Raw genomic sequence first — 19,239 nt, 5'->3', positions numbered from 1 at the left:
AAAGAGGAGAGGGTGGGTTTACACCTGCTTCCCATTCACACCCATGTTCCTCTTGGTTCTTTGGGGGACCTGGGGAAAGGAGATAAAGCAGCTCATAGAAGAGCAGCCCAACACGGTGTCTAAAGTAGCCTGGAGGTCGCTGGGGCTGGGGCTGTCCCCATTGAGCTAGGCATGACTTGTGCAATAGGCACATTTGCTACATCATTTGGAATTGGTCCGAAGCATTTGCTAATGGTTTGGATTACTCTGAAGCATAAACTGTGGCACTGATGAACTGAGTATATTGTAGCTGAAGATTTACCTGTAATAAACAGTACTTGTAAAAAGGCAAGGTTTGTGCAGATGAAAATAGAGTACATCAACCAAGCTCTTTAGAATTATGGAGAACAGCATGTTCTTCACAAAAAAACTGTAGTTATCTTTTCCTGTTTTTTCATTTCTTCCCATTTGTTCTCTTTCTTTCTCTTTTTGAAGCAAAATTAGGTATTTCTAAAAGGCCTTGTTTTGAACAGGGACTCACATGCCTCATTATTTTGGTACCACTTGTTTGTCTATTACTCGATCCCATCTGTACCCTTCTAACTTCTCCCCTACGGCATCTTTAAACCACATAATTATTTGTCATTTCATATAAAACCTCTCTGCTTAAGATGTCACCCTAAACTCTTACCTTCAAAATCAAGGAGGACTATGATAGCATATATCCCAATTCTCAACTATCAATCTGAATTTAAATGAAAACATATTTACGTTGTGCATAGCAATATGATTTTTCCTCTATTCACTGTGCAACCCAGGCTTTTGCCCAGAACATTCATAAAAGAAATCAGTTTGCAGTAGAAGCGTTGAAGACTTGGAGCAGGGGATCAGTGCCACCCAGGTTTTCTTCCTGATTTTGTTTAGTCAGTTTAGGGGGCAAACAATGACTTGTCCTGAAAAAGTACATAAGCTTAACTTACTGAGTTTCCCTTGAAGACTTAGACTTACAAGGGTCAGGTATGCTCTCGGAAACAACAGCCATATATATCATGAGATTCAGCAGGAATTGTGAGGAAAGATATGGTATTAGCTACAGCCCATTCTGCATAACATAAGCATACTGTATCGACGTAGGAAGTTCCCTACATGAACAAACCTGAGCGGAAGAATTGGGTGAAGTACTTCTTTTGCATATTCTGGTTCACAGTGGCTAAATTCAACACTGCAGTCCATGCCCTAAAGAGTTCAATTAATTAAGAAAGTGGAACATCTAACAGAGGCTCCACCTCCAAAGAAGAGATGAGAAGAACCCTACTTCCCAATGAAATCCCAAGTCATTCAACATCAAAGTTCAAAAATGATCTTACTTTTGACAGTTGCTGTTCGGGTGCAATTGTAGAGGATGGCTAACTCCCCAAATACTTTGCCAGGTCCCATGGTGCATAGCTTCACACCTTCTTTTGTCACTTCAACCTTCCCATCTGTGAGGAAAAAAGTAAAAAAAGACCATTTTCAAAGGGAAACCAAGTTCTTTCAGACTTAAATTTTAAAATGTATTTGATTGTACTGTGAATAAAAACACCAGAGACCTACAACTGGAAAACCAGTTATATGTATTATGAAGAAGAGCACGTAAACTCAGAAAAAGGTTAAAAACAATCATTGCATATATAAGCTTACTACACTGGGGTTCTTTTAGTGGAGTATCTGTACAGTCAGGAAATACTAGTACACTAAGCTCAACGTGAACTCTGTTTCATGTATTACACTTTCAGGTGAAATTTTCTCCAATTTTTGTGTTAAAAAAGGAGAAGATTTAGGTCTTCAACACCACACATGAAAACCACCGGGTAATTTTGCTCATTTTCACTAAGAAACTAATACCCAAGAAAACTCATCCATGAATAACAATGCTATTATCAAAAGGAAAATTACTTTGACCCCTGGCCATTATTTAATTCCCATCTCACCGCACCTTTCCTTTTTGAGAATTTCACCTTACAAGAGCAGGTCCGCTTTACCTGCTTACCAATACCATGTTGAGAGGAGACATGGGGGGGGAGGGATTTAAAAGCAATGGAAGGAAAGCAGCTCAGTGCCAGTTTGGGGGTTTCAAAGGACATCTGAGGAACAAGAGCCAGGAGAAGGGAAGGAACTGAAGACAGCCCCACCATCTTGTGCACACCCAAGTGATGCCACAACGAGAAGCAGAGTACACTGATGGGGGGAACACGGGGTTATCCCGCCTACAACCACCATTTAGGCTGTAACAAATGAAGTGCAAGACAGAAAAGTGAGAATTTCAAATGTTACTACTGACTAAAAAGCTTCCTCCCACCCCAAACTGGGAAACAGATTGTTAAGGGATCCTGCTCCACCAGCCCTCAGGTCGTCACTGACTTGCTCTCTGTGGGTGTATACATGGCAAGAGGGAAAGTCGGTATTTATTGCCTCTCACCTGCCTCATGGCTCTCTGCATTTGTACGTTAGAATGCTGGACCCCGAATGCTTGCAAAAACAGATTAACTCCAATTAATTTGATAAGAGACTATACAACCCTACCTCCTGCAGAGGTAATCCAGAGGTGCTCACCACAAAGCAAGACCACCATCAGAAAAAGAAAATTCTCCTACATAAAATATATCCTCTGAAATACAGGCCTCTCAGCCCGATGCATCTGTATGTAAATCTACACCACTCTACCCATGATACCCCACAAAGCAAGAGCGACTCCAGCCTAGCCGTGCTACTCTACCAAAACAACACACCAACGAGAACAGGCAAACTTTGAGGACTCTGAAACAAGTTTAGACATCATATCCCTACTAGACACATAATAAGGTAATTCAAACTGGACAGAAAACTTCAACTATTTCCATAGCAGAATAAAGACAGAGGTAATGGTACATAGAGCTGAACGGAAGAAGGTACTGTATTATGGCAGGGCAAACCTTAAAGGGTATCTTTAAAGGGTACTGTATATTTTGGAGGGAGAGTGGTCTTACAGTGTCTGGTGCAATAGATCCCAAGATCTATCACTCATTAAAAAAAATTAACAAAAAAAAAAAATCTTGTTATTTATGAAACTAAAAGTTGGTGTTGATAAATATCATGACCTAAAGGTTACCTGGCCTGTGAGAGTGTAAAGATTGCAGAAGTATAGTCTGTAATACAGAATCACAGAGAGTTGGGGAGGGGGGGGTGTTTATTAAAATTTATTTATTACAAATTATTACTAATAAGTATACATATATATAATGCTACTATGAAATCACTACCAGAAATCAAGTCTACATTTCAATACTAAGAGCAAGTCTCTAACATTATCAATAGTAAAGCAGGAAATATACTTATGATTGGTTACCTATATACGCATATATACACACACACACACAATCATTTTCTTTGGGAGATGCTGGCCAGTTACAGTTACGGTTCTCCAGCTCCTGTCAAGGCAGGGAAAAATACATAGGATGGCAATGTGTAAAGACAAATGGGAATATAAGGATACAGCATCCATCATGTTGAGTATTAATACTGCACAGTTAGCACCTGTTCAGGGTCTGCCAAGAACACACTCACCTATAGTCACACAGTAAAGCAATCACAGAAATACTAAAATATGCAGTGTAATACTTTGGGGCTAATAAATAACCCTGAGAATTAAATTCTGAGGTTGATGCTTTATTGTTAGCTTCAGTAGACCCCAATTCCATTCCATGTATTGGCTAACTTCCCTTTAAAAGTCTATTTATTTTTATCATTATTTTTTAGAAATGTTTGATTTATTTGTTCATATTAAGTATCAATCTAATATGAGGCACAAAAATATTTATCTTGAGTATGAGCAAAATCAACCTTTAATGGTGCCTCACACACTTCAGAGACTTCTAAATGATTTTGAAGAATACATTTATTTTTTTTTAATAGAACTGAGGTTCAGCAGAGCTGAAATGGGGATATTTCTGCAAAAAGCTCTACAACAAACACCTGCAAAGGGAATGAGTTTACCTCACTTTTAGTTCATGGAGTCATAACCACTTCCAGAGAAAAAACAGCCAAATCTGAGCAGTAATGCACAAATAGATCACATTATTCAAAAGCATTTTGAGATCTGTCCCACTGCTCAAGATGTCATCTGTTGCTTCCCAAAGCAATCCATGCCCATCATTCATCTTTGTAAGAAGCTACATCTATTCCCATACCCCATATATTTTCTTATAAAGGACTTAAAAATAAGAAACTGGGTTCTTATTCTTAGAGCTCAGTGGGGTTTTTTTGGGGGGGAAGCATTTCACACTGCATTAAAAAATTATGCAGTTCACTCATGATCACGCATGATTACAAGTCAATGCTTCAACATCCACAGATGCTCTCCAAGGACTGGGAGGAAGAGGAGATGAAAATCCCCATGGGGGGAGTGACGATGCTGAAAAGGACCACCTTGGGGTTGGAAAGAGCTCAGTGGAGTAATACACAGAACTAATAGCTCAGCTCCCATCAATTTACAGCCTATTTTTCACATGTAGAAAATTGAGCTCTCACTGCCATACCTTGATGACAAATTTCTGCCTGATTATGGCAAAGGACTTTGAGATTTGAGATGGAGAGCACAATATTGCACAGATTGTTTTTACTACAGTCTTCATGACCCTTTTACTGCATCAACCATCTGGCCCCAGTACACAAAAAACATATTGATGAAATTAAAATACTGATTTAAAAATCACAGAGAAGACTTCCTGGCAAAAATATGTGGACACAGGCAAGAATACATAAGACGATGCTCTACAAAAACAAAACCAAAGTAAAGTTATTTCACTTACAGAACAGGGGGACAGCTTCCAAAGGCAGAAGTTATTTAGATTTGAATGTAATTACCATACCCACTGTCACCTTTGAGTTTCAAGCAGCAGCTATAGAGTTCAGCAGAAAACCGTACGCTTCAGGAAACCCTCAGGCAAGCACAAATTGCTCAAATTCAATATAGTTTCGGATTCATGGCAAACCCCAAAAGTCACTGACATTAAGCAAAAGATTATCGTTAAAATTTCTCATGATCCAAGATGGTGTAGGGTTTGGATATTAGCTAGAAAAAAAGACAACAAACATTTGTTTTTATTAGATTGATAAGGATTTTCTGTATGAGAACTGCTCAAATTTGGAGGCAGTTACCAACAACTACTTTTAACTGCCTAGCAATTTAGAAGTGCTTTGTTTATAAAAACACAAAAATTATTTAAATGCTCATTTAACATTTGCATTCAAACTAGTTTTATTCCTGAAAAAGATGTTTGAAGTGTAGATTGTGGAGAAGACACACAAGACTGCAGGTGCATTTCTTGCTACAAAACCTGGTTCTTCTAGAAGTATGTGACCTGACATGATGCACAGGTCTTGTTTATCAAAACAAAACTAAACTTGCTCTTTGAAAGCTAAAGAATATGAGGCTCATAGGCAGTCATTTAAAAGCATTTTCTACCAGTTCTGCTAATGAAAGTGGTGCTTTGATTCCAGCACCTGTTTCTTATTTTGCAAATTTGAATATAAAGTTACTACATGCAGATGAAATTGCTATTATAAAATTTCTCCTGTTTCTACTTGGAACAATCAGGTGTGCAAGAACGCGACGATGATGGAAATGATGTCGCTTCAGAAAAGCCCTCCCTAGATCACTTTGAACACAAAAGCAACCTCTGCTCCTGCAAAGCATCACTGAGTGCCCTCCCCCAGCCCCCCCCCCCCCCCCCCCGCGCTCTCCAAAGGAAAGGCTTCGCTTGTAGGAACACAAGCAACACCTTAGCGAGGCTGTATTTTATATTTGCATCTCAGGTTGCGAACCGGCTCTTGGTTAGTCGCCAGTGACCTTCCCGCCTGCCAAAAGGCAGCGCCTGGGCACTGGGGATGCGCCACCGTTGCGCACAGCCGCTCGCGGTGACACCCGCTTCTGCGCCGCTCTAAACCCCGGGCACAAAGCCCACCGCAGCCTGCTCCACCTCTGCACCACTAGTAACACAAGTTAAAGGTACTGGCTTAAAGTAACCGGGTTAAAGGACGGTGACTTCTCCCATCACCCCTCGTGGTTTTTAGCAGGGTGCCGTGGGGTTGTCCTCATCGGGTTCCCTGCAAGGGCAAGCTGCTCCTCACTCTCAAGCTTCGCAACCTCTGGACACAGCCGAATCCAGGCTCTAAGAGATCTTTAGGAGTGAGCTAAAGAGAAGTGGTCAGAGCACAAGAATCCATTTGAGTAACCTTCGCCGTGGCCCACCACCCCCAGTGACAAGACTGATGGGGGTTTATGGCTCCTAGACCACCTCTGCTGCTCCTTCTCCCCTTTTCCAAAGCTCTGCCATGCTTCTGAAGCCAGAGCCAAGCAGCTCCCCAGTCCTCCTCAGACAGCTGCATTCTTCTATCACGCCACAAAACAGTCCACAAGAGACTTCATTAGACAAACTCAGCTGCTGCAGGAGAAAATAGATCTATTTTTTTTCATAGTACATACGAGAAAGATTGAACAGGATAGTAGCCTGAGGAAGGTGGGAATTAAAAGGCAAAGGCATTCGATCTTTGACACTACAGCAAGAGAACAGATATGGGTAGGCTGCTTCTTTTTCAGTATGGTTTAGTAATAAATGTGCTGTTTAATTAAAATTTATTATACTGGAGAAAGTCTCCCATTCTCTTGTTGTGTAATTAAGCAATCTGGAACATTAAACACCTAACAATAAACTCCCCAGACCGTGACCAAAATTCACCTCTCATGGAAATAAAGGGTCTAGTACAGCTATAAACAGAAGGAATTTTAGTCAATTTCTTTTCCTAGCTGGCAGCCTACGCAGTGCAGTTTTCCTTGTAGGAAATAAATTGCTTTCTCTGATGTATCAACCAGATAAAGAAACCAAAAGAAATGCAATACAATATTGATCAATGAATGGAGATAAATTTGCAACTTCCTTTGACATCTCTGTAAAGCAAATACTAAATAATGCAAGTGATGCTTCACTAAAGACAAGAAGAAAAGATTGAAAACTGCCGTGTTTCTGCCAAAATATTGAGCATTACTGAATTCAACACTGATATTTAATTTACAGTTGAGCTCATTTTGTGGAGCTTTAGCTTGCATCCAAGCTATGCATTTTTATCCCAGCTGTAAGAAACTATTCCATATTGATGGAAGACAATGCAAGTTGTTTTTCATGCAGATAGAGCATAAAATAAAATAAAAGTCTCCGTGTCTTCACTGGCATGGAGGATTTACCAAGAGTAAAAGCTGGCAGCTGTATTTTGGTGGCTATACTTTGGATTCTTCTCAAGTCCCTATTCTTCTTCATTCCCACACTGACAAAATATGTCCTGATATCATCCAACCGATGAGTCACTTCATTAATGGTCCTGCAAGCAGTGAAATGGGCCTTTGTCCATCACGTCAATGTTTCTGACGCACGCTTTCAGCAAGGCAAGTTTTATGAACCAATTCTCTAGCTCAAAGGGTGCCATCCGTTTGGCTTTCTCACAATGAACATGAGAAGGTGACCAGTGTGAGGATACAGAAGAGAACAACACCTTCAGAAGCCACCAGCCTGCTCCCAACAGAAATAGCTGCCAGAAATCACTTTAGCCATGCATAATTCAAAATATTTTGGGTTTGGCAGATGCTCAGAAGTCTCAATTATATGGGAGGCTTTTTGGTACTTTTTCCAGGCTCTGTTATTTGAATCACATCCCACCTTTGGCAAAAGAAATTTTTATGCTGGAAATCTTCAATCCTCATTCCTTGGATTCAAAGACCAGTGACCTTCCTCTTCTACCTTCATATATTTTTTTCCTAGTGATCCTCATGGACAACAAGAGAGAAAGCCTTATCGTCATTCTTCTGCACAGATTTTTATGTATGTGACATTCACCTATGCTTAAAATTTCCACATTGCCAAATGCTTTCCCTTCTTTCCCATACATTTTTTCACTTGTCAATCAGAACTCAAAACTTTTCTTAGCACCTTGTAAATTAGCTGAGGAAATGGAAGATTATTTGTGGTAGGTGCAGCTAAATTCACCCATTCTTGCTGCCTCCTAATATGTTCATGAAATATTACTTGTATTTAAATAGACTGTTCAACTCCAACAGATACAAGCCCTCTGAACAATGAACAGAAGCCTTGTAGTAAGCACAATGCTCCTCTCCAGCAGTGTCATGGTTTGAGCCCAGTGGGCAACTAAGCACCACACAGCCACTCCCTCACTCCTTCCCCCTCAGGGATGGTGAGGAGAATACACAACAAAAAGCTCAGGGATAGAGACAAGGACAGGGAGGGATGACTCATCCATTACGGTCACAGGCAAAAGACAGACTCCACTGGGGAAGAAAGAACATCAATTGAATTTCAACACCAGCACCATCACTTAATTTCCCAATCAAACAGAGTGGGACAGTGAGAAATACAACCACATCTTAAAAACACCTTTCCTCCAGCAATCCCTTCTTCCTGGGCTCAGCTTTGCTCCCAATTTCTCTCCCTCCTCCCTTCCAGCGGTGCAGAGAGACAGGGAATGGGGATTATGGTCAGTCCATCACCCCTTGTTTCTGCTGCTTCTTTCTCCTCAGGAGGAGCACTTCTCACACTCTTCCCCTGCTCCAGCATGGGCTCCCTCCCACAGGAGACAGTCCTCCACGAACTTATCTGACATGAGTCCTTCCCACGGGCTGCAGCTCTTCCCATGCTGCTCCAGCGTGGGTCACCCCTGCATGTTGCAGCCCTCCCAGCAACAGGCTGCTCCAGCACGGGCTGCCCTCAGAGTCCCGGCCTTCTTCGGGCACAGCCCACTGCTCCACCGTGGGCTCCTCCACGGGCTGCAGGTGGCATCTGCTCCACTGTGGGCTCCTCCCTGGGCTGCAGGTGGCATCTGCTCCACCGTGGGCTCCTCCACGGGCTGCAGGTGGCATCTGCTCCACCGTGGGCTCCTCCACGGGCTGCAGGTGGCATCTGCTCCACCGTGGGCTCCTCCACGGGCTGCAGGTGGCATCTGCTCCACCGTGGGCTCCTCCACGGGCTGCAGGTGGCATCTGCTCCACCGTGGACCTCCACGGGCTGGAGGGGGGTCTCTGCTCCGACCAACCTCCCGCATACTCCTCCTCCATTCTTCCACTGACCTCAGTGTTTGCAGAGGTATTTCCCTCATCATTTCCCTCCTTCCAGGTTCCCCTTCGACCCTGGCCAGAGGTGGGTCCAACCTGGAGCCAGAGGAGCTTCAAGAAGATTCTCCCAGGGGCCACTGCTGTAGCCCCCTCCCCTGCTACCAAAAACTCTGCCACACACAAACTTAACACAGGCAGCTACAAGCAAGTTCAGGTGGCTACCAGTGAAGCATTGCTTTGAAGAAAGGGAGCTTGTTATAAAAATATCAGCCTCAAAACACCAGGATGATCTTGCACCCCGCTGCCAAGGACTGCTTTGTGAAAGCTCTGAAGCAGCCAGTTTTGCAGGTTCATACATAACGGCTTTTGGCTGTACGTCAAGGCAGTTTGAAAACCAGAGTTGGGTTACAAGATTTCAAGGAGATGCACTAAGACTTCATGAAACGAAGCTTTTCCTGTGAAATCCAAGAGGGAACTTCTTCCCTTACTGCCCTGGTCCCCACCAAGTGTTTCCCCAGGCTCTGTGCATCTTGGCCAGAGACGCGCTTTTGCAAATTAAACTCTGTGTGCTAATTACATTGTAGTTGCAAATTTAATTGCAGAGCAATTAAAACTTTAATTGCCAAGTGGCTAGTTGACATCAGAGCCAGTCCGATTAAGATTTGTTAATATTTCTGTTTCAAAACACAGACTGATAATGGTCTGCATTATGCATGGGGTTGTGCCCAAGCCACTGTATGTCTTAACTGCGGTGGCTGTAGAGTATTACATTTCATAATGATGAATATCAACAATAGTAAATCCATGATTTTTTTCTTCAAGCCCTTCTTAAAATACGCTGGCACTGAATTGCTCCCATCTTGCCCCCATTTGTGGCGCCCACCCAGATTACAGCATCTCTATCCTGTGTTCAGGCCATGAAGTGAAAATAAAACTACGGGTGTCAGTGGGCACGGCTCACACGTTGAGGCTGCATTTCAGGAATGATGGAAATAGTTCCTGGGAAATAATCTATACATGGAAAATGCTGTTATAAGCATTTTCTCTGACAAGTTATTGCTCTTAGAAGTTACTGTATAACTTTCCCAGGATACAGAGTTAAATATGGGTCATTGTAAGCATAGAAAAGTAAAAATCACAGATGATTGAAGCATGTATGAACACAAAGCAGGATCAATTTTGTCCTGTATAACAACACCAGCAAAGTACACAGACTGGTTTTGCTTTGATGAGGAAATTTGGTGCTTTGTCACTTTGAGTCCATCCAATTAAACATTAAATAACATCTTTGGCTGAACTGCATCCATGTTCCTCAACTAAATCGAACGATAAACTAAATTGCACTAATGTGACTCTCTCAATTAGTAGGATAATTTTTTTCTCCCAATAATTAAATGGTCATTTACTCTTTCCGGGCGCAGAAGAAAACAGATTAAGTTGACTTGAGCATTTGTCAGCCTGCGTGTAATTTATATAATGGGCAAAATTCTTGCAGTGCGTTACTGGCTATCCCTTTCTTTTCCTTTTTCTAGAGGCACGGGTGGAAAGCCACTCACTGTTTCAAGTCAAAGTCTTCCATGACTCACGAGCCCAAACCAGCCCCTTAGTTTCTTAATTTTAAAGATACAAGAATATATGAGAGGTTATTTAAGAATCCAAAGTGCATTTATATTGTATAGAAGAATAACATACACTTTCTTCTGTCATCCAGTAAAGCCGCTAATGTCAGGAATGGCAGTGACATTTCTAGCGGGTATTTCTCTATTTCTCCGCCTGGGTACAAGTAGGAGACATCTGGAAGGCCTAATTCTTTATTTTCAATTGTATATTCTTGTATATTTTTACATACCTATACTTGTATATCATTGTATATTATTATATTCAATTGTATATATTATATAATTGTATATAATTGAATCGGTTTTGTCATCATTCACATTATTGGTCCCTTTTCAGATCCTAAACCCTTTAAAAAAAAAACACAGGTTCTCCTGGGAGGACACTAATTATTCATTACAATTCCATGCAAGGTTTAAAAATAAAAACACTTTATATTGCAGAAATTAGGGAAATAAAAAATCAAGGTTCTGTGTGAGCTTACATGTTCATTAGGATATACATTTTATCACACGACTTCAAAATGACAGGAGGGGTGGCAGGGGAATTCCCACAATTCAGTGCAGAATTCATGAATGACTATTTAGTATTTTATTTTGTCCGTGCTGTTTCACACTTGGACTGCAGTTTTATTTGTTGGATGCTATTCAAGCTCCGCTCTGAAAACAGAATAATAATTATTTGTAATCAGTTTTCTTTACGAAATACCACTATGGATCTGCAGGTTTTCCTGAACAATATCGAATATATTTAAGAAATTGTGCCTGAGATGAAGCATAAGTTATCCCATCACAGAGTGACAAGGGCCGTTAGGGCAGAAGCACCCACTTTGGCATGGCCAATAGAAAAGACTCAATTTTGAGTTTAATTTAATTTATTTTAACAATACTTATCATATACATTTCGTATTCTGAAAGCTCAACTCCATCAACTTTAAATACAGCTTTCAAATATTCAGCACACTGGCAAATCAAAGTTTCAGCTCAGAAAATGAGGAAATCTATTAAACCCAAAATTTTCACAACCAGCTGGCCTCAACCTTACTGTCATTCACCTACAGCACATGCAAAATGGAAACTGGTTGTCCGTGGAAGCAACTGGCAGCTCTGAGCAGTGCCTTGCTTTGGCTTTCCCTGCTATCTAATGTCTCCTCTGGAAAATTTATTTTCCCCAGGGTTTTACTGATGACAGCCTGCTGCTTTAGTCACAGCTCCACGAACTACTCACAAACACGGGCCATGCAGAGAAAGTAATACATCTTCAGGTGGGGGAAAGAGGAGAACTAAGAAAACTAAGGGTTAAAGCTGAAGCGATGCTCTTGCACTCCTTGCTTGTTCCAGAGCTGTCTAATGAGAGGGATTTCCAGTCTGTTGTTTCAAAGTCCGGAGATGCACGCTTATAATCTGCTTTAATGGGATGCCATTAATACCACTAGGTCAATGATTATCAAGTTACAAAAATGCGATGCAGCATTTCAGCTGGTCATCAGCAACAGTAGGCTTTTTATAACCAAACCTTGGACCCAGCAGCTCCTGCCAACAGCAGCAGGCTGCTTCATTCCCTGTCCCAGTTTCCATCGCTTTCCCAGCAAGCTGCAAAGACGTCTTCCAGTTCCTGTGCTCTGTGTCCCGTTCCATCCCCAGTATCCCTTCCCCAGCATCCCCCGCCCTCACCAAGCCAGAGCTCACCCTGAGCCCGTGATGCTCCTCAGCACACGCACGTGTTGGAACTGTAAGCCCTGATGCATTTATCCCTTACCCAAATCAGGGTAAGTTTTGACAGAAGAAGGGAGAGGGAAAAAAACAAAAAAACAAAACAAAACAAAACAAAACAAAAAAAAAAAAAAAACACAAAACAAAACAAAGAAAAAAAAAAACAAAAAAAAAAAAAACACCACATTTTTGCCATATTTTAAGTTGTGTTCCAAAACATGGCAGCATTGCAAATTGTTGCAAGAGTATTTTGAATATGGAGAAATATATCATTTTTCCTTAGACGCTGCCCTGGAAAAGACGAAACACCCCCTGACAACATTTTCCAGAACAATTCTTTTTTAAGCTGTCATCCGCACCAGAAGTTTAAAGCTCAACATTTCAAAGTTTTGCAAATGACAGGGAACTGGAAGCGGGTCTTCACAACACTCAGCATCTAGTCAGTCTTGAGTTTAATAACACTGCAGAATCTCATCTGTAACATACTAAAAGCTCTAAAGTAAGCTTTTTACCTGTTAGATGAAAGGTAACAAGAGGAAGGTAAATGAATCTTGAAGAGTTTCAACTCTCAAGCCTGCTGGTGTAACCAGTGAAAATATGACAAGTCCCTTCACGTGCTTGAGTAAACCCTTTTTTGATTGACCTAACTTATTTCACCTCCTGTAAAACACTCTTGGAGAGACAGTCTGAATTCAGTGGACCACTGGGACAGTCTCTCCCAAGACTGAACATCACCAACTGCTTTAGAGCAGTGGAGAAGAGGGAGTCCCTGGGGTCTCTGACCCAATAACGTTGTTTAGGGGGATTTCCAGTGCCCAAGTCTATTTAGGAGAGTTAAGCAGATGGAACATACACCGGCCACTCCGACATCAGCAGAAACCCATGCTGAGATGTCCAAAAACCAGTTGGTATCTACCAACCCACGCTGCCCCACCTCACCACGCAGGTTGGGACCTGCTAGCAACGTGGGGGGAGTTTCATTGTGCCTTTTCAAAAATGACATGCTATGACTGATTTTTAATGTTTGCTTTTAAGAAATGGTTTGGAAACTGGGCTCGTAACTGTGAATCAACCTGTACAATCTTGGCGGCCCAAAGCAGTGAATAGCAGTAACACTTCTTGGATTGAAATCAAGACTTACTCTAGAGAAAGGATTACTAGAGATAAGAGCAATCTGCATCCGAGTTTCTACTTCGTCTGCAGAAACATTTTAAAAAATAGGGAATGGAAATAAGGAAAGTGATCAACAAAAGCTGTAACAGTAGCCTAGGGGCAGAGAGGAGCTTGGAGGATTGAGACCATCTGAAAAAAAGGATAAATAAACTTCCCCTCGGCTTTAAAGGTAGGAACTAAAACCTAGATGAGAAGAAGGCAGGAAAGTGAAGCCAAGCCTAAAGAACACAAGGCGTACCCAGCAGAGCAGGGAATAAGTATGCAGAGCAATGAGAGACATAAAAGTGTGGCAGGGCAGAGAGAAAATAACCCAGGTAAAACATACTGAGTTGGTTGGTGGAAGAGAACTTGGGAAGCAAAGCTGTCCCACAGGTCAGCCCATCTTGGACACCACCACAGCAACCTAGCCTGTGGACATGCACAAATAAAGCAGCAAACAAGAGTGTTGGGACAGAAAAGCCATGCTGGAGACTGCCTAACAGAATGAAAGCTTTGCCCAAAGCAATTCAAAGCAAGATTTTACCTTCAGAGAAGTAAAAGAGATAGACTGATGCTGTTTTAACACTTCAGATTTAGCTCAAGTGCCTCTATGGGTTATTGTTAAACTTCCTTTAACATCCCCACGTGAAACAACCCTCTTGCAAAGCACACTGCTAACATTACCCTTGAAAGGAGAAGCAAACAGTTACTGTCTGGCTTGCTAATGAATTATCCCAGAAGAAATACTCTGCCTGTGCAAAGATGTTAATTCTCAACTATTTTCTTCTGTGACCTTCACAAGTAAAATCTGCAGCTGAAGCAAATTTAATGGCTATCTTCCACTTCCAACCAAGTGGCTTCTGTCTGAGAGGATCTAAAACTTGGGGGTTTTTTGCTGTCAGTATGATTTTTATTATTATAAGGATTTTGTTAATGGTGGAACCTAGAGGACCCACTCCTAAGTGAAAATGCACATCCTCAAATACCATATAATACATTCAAATATACATACATATATATATATATATATAAACATATATTATCTTTCCAAGCTTAAATTCTAAGATCTTTACAGCTGTAATATATATGTTCAGGGGGATGGATAGAAGATCTCCAGAACTCCCTTCTAATCTCAATTATTCTGTGACTCCATAAATTACTTCTGATGTAAGGTTTGTTTCAGGCTAAAGGTGTGGACATAGGATTTTGCAATTTGCATTGGCAAGCACTGTATAACAAGTTTGTTTGCAGTAAGGCTGTAAGACCATGTTAAAATCTGTAAGATGGTGAACAAAGCTGCTAAAAAAACCTCTTAAAATAGGGTGTGAGTTGGCAAACAAAGATAACAAGGACTCAAGATAGCTAGCTAGCAAGCAGGCAGAGAATATGAAAAAATGCAATTAAAGTAAAATAAAATGTTGTCAAAACACAAAACCCAAACAAAGCAAAACAAAAACAACGAAGAAACAAGAAGCCAGTTAGCACAGGTAGGAAATGTTTGTCCATGACAGATTTATTACAGTCAGCATGGAGAGTACTAATGAAGTATGGAGTCACACAAGTGCCTTGCAAGGCCACACACCTCTTCCCTTGGCCATAACTCATTACCAGACACTTTTTGTCTGACAGCACCATTAAAGATCAGCATGAATTTCTTGTCTACACTGCACTGATTCTAGTTTCTCCCCCTCAGCTGGAGCCTCCCAAAAAGTTAACAAGTCTGCCTGATTCACTGAAGACGCTCAAAAAATGATGGGCTGGGGTGCAGATGGAGAGATATGCAAGCTTCTGAGTGGGATTCAACGTGGCAGACTACGCTATTAGTCATGTAACAACAGCAAGAATAGACCACATTCATTGCATGACTATTGAAACCTTATTATCCAAAGGATCAGCTGAAGGGTTGCAGAAAACCTGTCTGATTCAGTTTGGGAAAAATTGAGAAAGCAATATATAGTCCTTCCTTCAACACTAAAGAATTCTTCACTGTCCCCACACTGCACCAATAGTTACCTGCTGTAGGGCACCCACATAGAAGCAACTTCAACCTAAGAAGGTTTATAGCTGCTAAGTCTACACTTTCTCAGTTTTCTAGTAGATAGAAGAGTGTGCCAAAGGAAATTTCAATTGTGATTTACATGTTGGGAGATTGCTCAGTTTGAGTTTGATTTCTGAAGAACTCAAACAGTTAAGGTGAAATTCAAGAGAACATGCTTTCCTGTGGCCAGTGGGAGATGCACACAGGTCATCTTGGTGGTTCATCCTCTCACACACTTACCCCATTCCTTCTGATACCTATATATGAAAAAAAAAAAAAAAAAAAAAAAAAAAAAGTGATCCAAGAAAATAATTGAGTTTCATATTTATCCTAGATAAAATATTTAAAAGCCCGAACACTTTTCAGGGAACACTGTGTTTGCTTCTCTAATTTGACTCAGTCTTAGCTCAATAAATAATACGTTTCAATCTCTGAACCAAACAAACCCACAACCCCAAATACAAATTGCTTTTCCCCCAAGCAGTGTTTTTGTGGAAGAAAGCAGTCTATCTTGCTAAGCTGCAATGTTTATCTCAAATTCCCATCTTGGCTGAGCAGATCTTAACCTGGAATTGTGACTGCAGTGCCACAACTGCAAATTACTCCTTTTTGGTACTCAGAGCCTCCTGTGAGCATGACCAGTGCATCTGTATGCTGATGGGTATAATGGACAGGACTCTGCTGCAGTGGGAGGTCTGCAGGAACTAGATTGCACTTAAAAAATAAATTCAACCCATGAGTAATTTATTACCCTGGCTCACAGCAAACCCGTATGGTGTGAGAATGCATCGCGAGCAAGCTCACTCTCGGGTACGGGTGCTTTCACATCAGGGTATTCAGAGATCCCTTTGGATAAATCCACACTTGAATATTTCCCTACGAGATCTTGTTTCCTTGTTTCTTCAATCTGTGCACACAGTCTTTAGTAAATGGGCCACAGCAGCCCCTCAGGCAACCTCAAGTTAGGGTGGGAAGTGTGAACAGGCTCCAGCTGTATTTTGAAACTCTTTGATAAATGACACACCACCTTTCAAAATAGGAAGAAACCAGTTTTATGATTTATATAGAGGGAAGATAGAGAAGGTAGGTTTGTAACATGGTAGCTAGGCTGGGAGTTGGATTAAGGAGATGGATGGAGAGCACTGACCCCAAGGCCACCTCTGCTCCCAGCGGTATGAGCATCTCTGCTTTATGACTGCACAGACTGAGTTCTCCAAAAAACAAAGCAACAGACAAGAAACTCTATACTCATCTTCAGGGTTTCCATAACAACGCTTTTGTTACTGACATATTTCAAACGCTGAGAAACCCTGATTTATTTATTTTTTCTCAGGGCCTCTAAGACACTTATTTAACTTCATCTCTCACAACACTAAGGTGTTTTCTGTTGAATATACTGAGAAAAGATATACTTTGTTCACCTGCCCTAAACAGCTGTTAGATTATTGTCCTGGGTTTGAATCAGCGGTGGGGGGTTTGGTAGCAGGGGAGGGGAGTTATTACAGTGGTGGTCCCCTGTATGCCTGGTATTTCCATTATTACTGTCTTCAAAAATGTGGCACCTTATCACACAGTGCCAAGTAGCAGTAAGTTTACATATACGGCACCAGATCTCATGTTCACAAAGCACAACTCTTCTCTCCCCTATTTTCCACGTTTTACTGGTAAACAAACACCTGGGATGAGATTGAACTATGGTCCCCTTCGTGGGCCCGGCAGCTGGAAGGAAAACTCAGATGACAGCCTGAGCCAACAGGCAAAGTTCTTGGTTGAGTGACTCAGACGAAGCAGGAAAAGGTCTTGAGTAAATCAATATTTTCAGTTGACATCTGCAATGAGCCCAGGTTTCTGAGTTACAGGTGTTTCCATTTCTTGTCCAGACACAAGACTTTTTGAATAGTTGCTCAATAAAACTTAGTGGCATTTTTGACAGCAAAGTGTTACTGATAAAATACGCACTGCAAAATTTTACTCTTTTTTTTTCCCCCCCTCTAAGGCAAAAAGTGAACAATTTCTTCTGAAAACAAATCCTTTTCTATTTAACAAAAACAATTTTCCACCGAGAGTGGCACTGCTGGATTCCCAACTACCTTCCAACCAAACTGAAGAACTTACGTTAGTTACTTTGAGCTTCTAAACCTGGAAACCAGCTGACCAACACGCTGGGGTCATTCCTCTTTTTAGCCAGTTGCCAGCCCTTCCTAATTATCAGATACATGCTCAGCCTTCCCCCAAGTCATGCTCTGCATCAAGACCCGTGAGACAAGGAGATGGGTGATTAAGCTGTTTTCATCTGCCAGGGCACACCGTGCTGGCGTCGTGGTGGGCTCCTGTCAAACAGATGACATCCTTGCAGGTACCACAACGGGACTTCTCATCCCACATCAGCAGCAGCCTCCAGGAGAGGCACACACAGCAGTAACTCTGTGCTCCTCAAGCTTTACGCATAAAGCTTCTCTGTCAGCACTATGAGTGAATATGGTAATGAATGGAGCTGTTTTAAATCTTGGCAGGTGAGAATATCCTTGCTACACCTCTGGCTGGTATTTAATCACTTTACAGAAAGGAGTGAAATAATCTCGAGACTCTCCACTGATCTGAGGCAGAAACATCTGCTGGAAACAAAAGCATCTGATTCACTGAATAGAGCAAGGTTAGCAGGAGGAGAGAGCTGCAGCCAGCCACGCATCCAAGAAAGGCTATCACTGGTATTGCAAAGCAGGGAAATATGCTATCAGAGCAAATCAAGATGGCAGAGGGGGTTTTTTGCTATGAACCTGAACACCTCTCAGCTCTGTAAACAGGGAAAGACATGTGCAGCAAGGAGACTCGGGAGCTGCTCCCCTTCCAGTTTCTACACTGCAGCCTCACAGGGAGACGAATGCCTGTTATTTACTTATTTTAGCCTGTTATTTAGTCTACTTTGCACTAAGATTCCTATCTCTGATCTAAGACCTCAAAAGCACCCTGTGGGTGAAGAAAGGACAGTTTATAGCTTTTATCTGCTTGGGAGAGAGGGGAAAATAGCATCACTGTCTTAGCACAAATTTTATAAAAAATGTCAAGTGTGTCGGAAGCCATCCAGAACAGTCAAGAGGAGAACTGGGAATATGAAAAAAATGACAGTAGCAACCAAACCACTAAACTCCTCAGAAACACTCACATGCCTGAAGGGTTCAGGTTTCAAAATAAATTTCTGGAGGGCACATACCTAATAATGACTTCATTTGTTTAACAGATTTTGCTCGCGTATTGCCCAGCACCTCTTCCTAAATTCACTCTCTGTTCATACCACGAATGAGTGTAGCTCTCAAATCTCCATGGCTATCCAGAGCTTTTCAGCTGACACAGGATGTTTCCTGTTGCAGTATACAAGCACAGATTTAAAAATCAAGAGTTCAATGAGCAACAGGAAAAGGATGCAAGACTTACAGGTTAGATTAAACAGTCATTCTGCTTTGCCTGTGCCTAAAAAGACATAACAAGCAAAGCAAGGATGCTTTGAGAAAGTGAGATATTTTAGACTTTACTTTCTTCTTTTCTCTCAGCTAAAGTCAATCCTGTCTCTGCTTTCTCCAAGGGGATATGAAATCACTACAGAAAAAATC

At 41.6% G+C, this 19,239-nt stretch overlaps 1 protein-coding gene across 3 annotated transcripts in view; it reads right to left on the bottom strand.

Moving 5' to 3' along the window:
• PRKG1 (protein kinase cGMP-dependent 1) overlaps positions 1–19,239 on the bottom strand; it is a 533,418-nt gene that overhangs the window by 333,594 nt on the left and 180,585 nt on the right. For all 3 annotated transcript variants that reach the window (XM_042789839.1, XM_042789836.1, XM_042789830.1), the window contains one exon: positions 1,347–1,460. In XM_042789839.1, coding sequence (XP_042645773.1) covers positions 1,347–1,460 — 114 coding nt within the window. The remainder of the gene's footprint in view (positions 1–1,346; positions 1,461–19,239) is intronic.

The sequence above is a fragment of the Tyto alba genome, unplaced genomic scaffold (genome assembly GCF_018691265.1).
Source record: "Tyto alba isolate M040663 unplaced genomic scaffold, T.alba_DEE_v4.0 Super-Scaffold_1, whole genome shotgun sequence".
Lineage (NCBI taxonomy): Eukaryota > Metazoa > Chordata > Aves > Strigiformes > Tytonidae > Tyto > Tyto alba.
The sequence above is the reverse complement of the archived record's forward strand: the minus strand, read 5'-3'. Positions and strand labels throughout refer to the sequence as shown.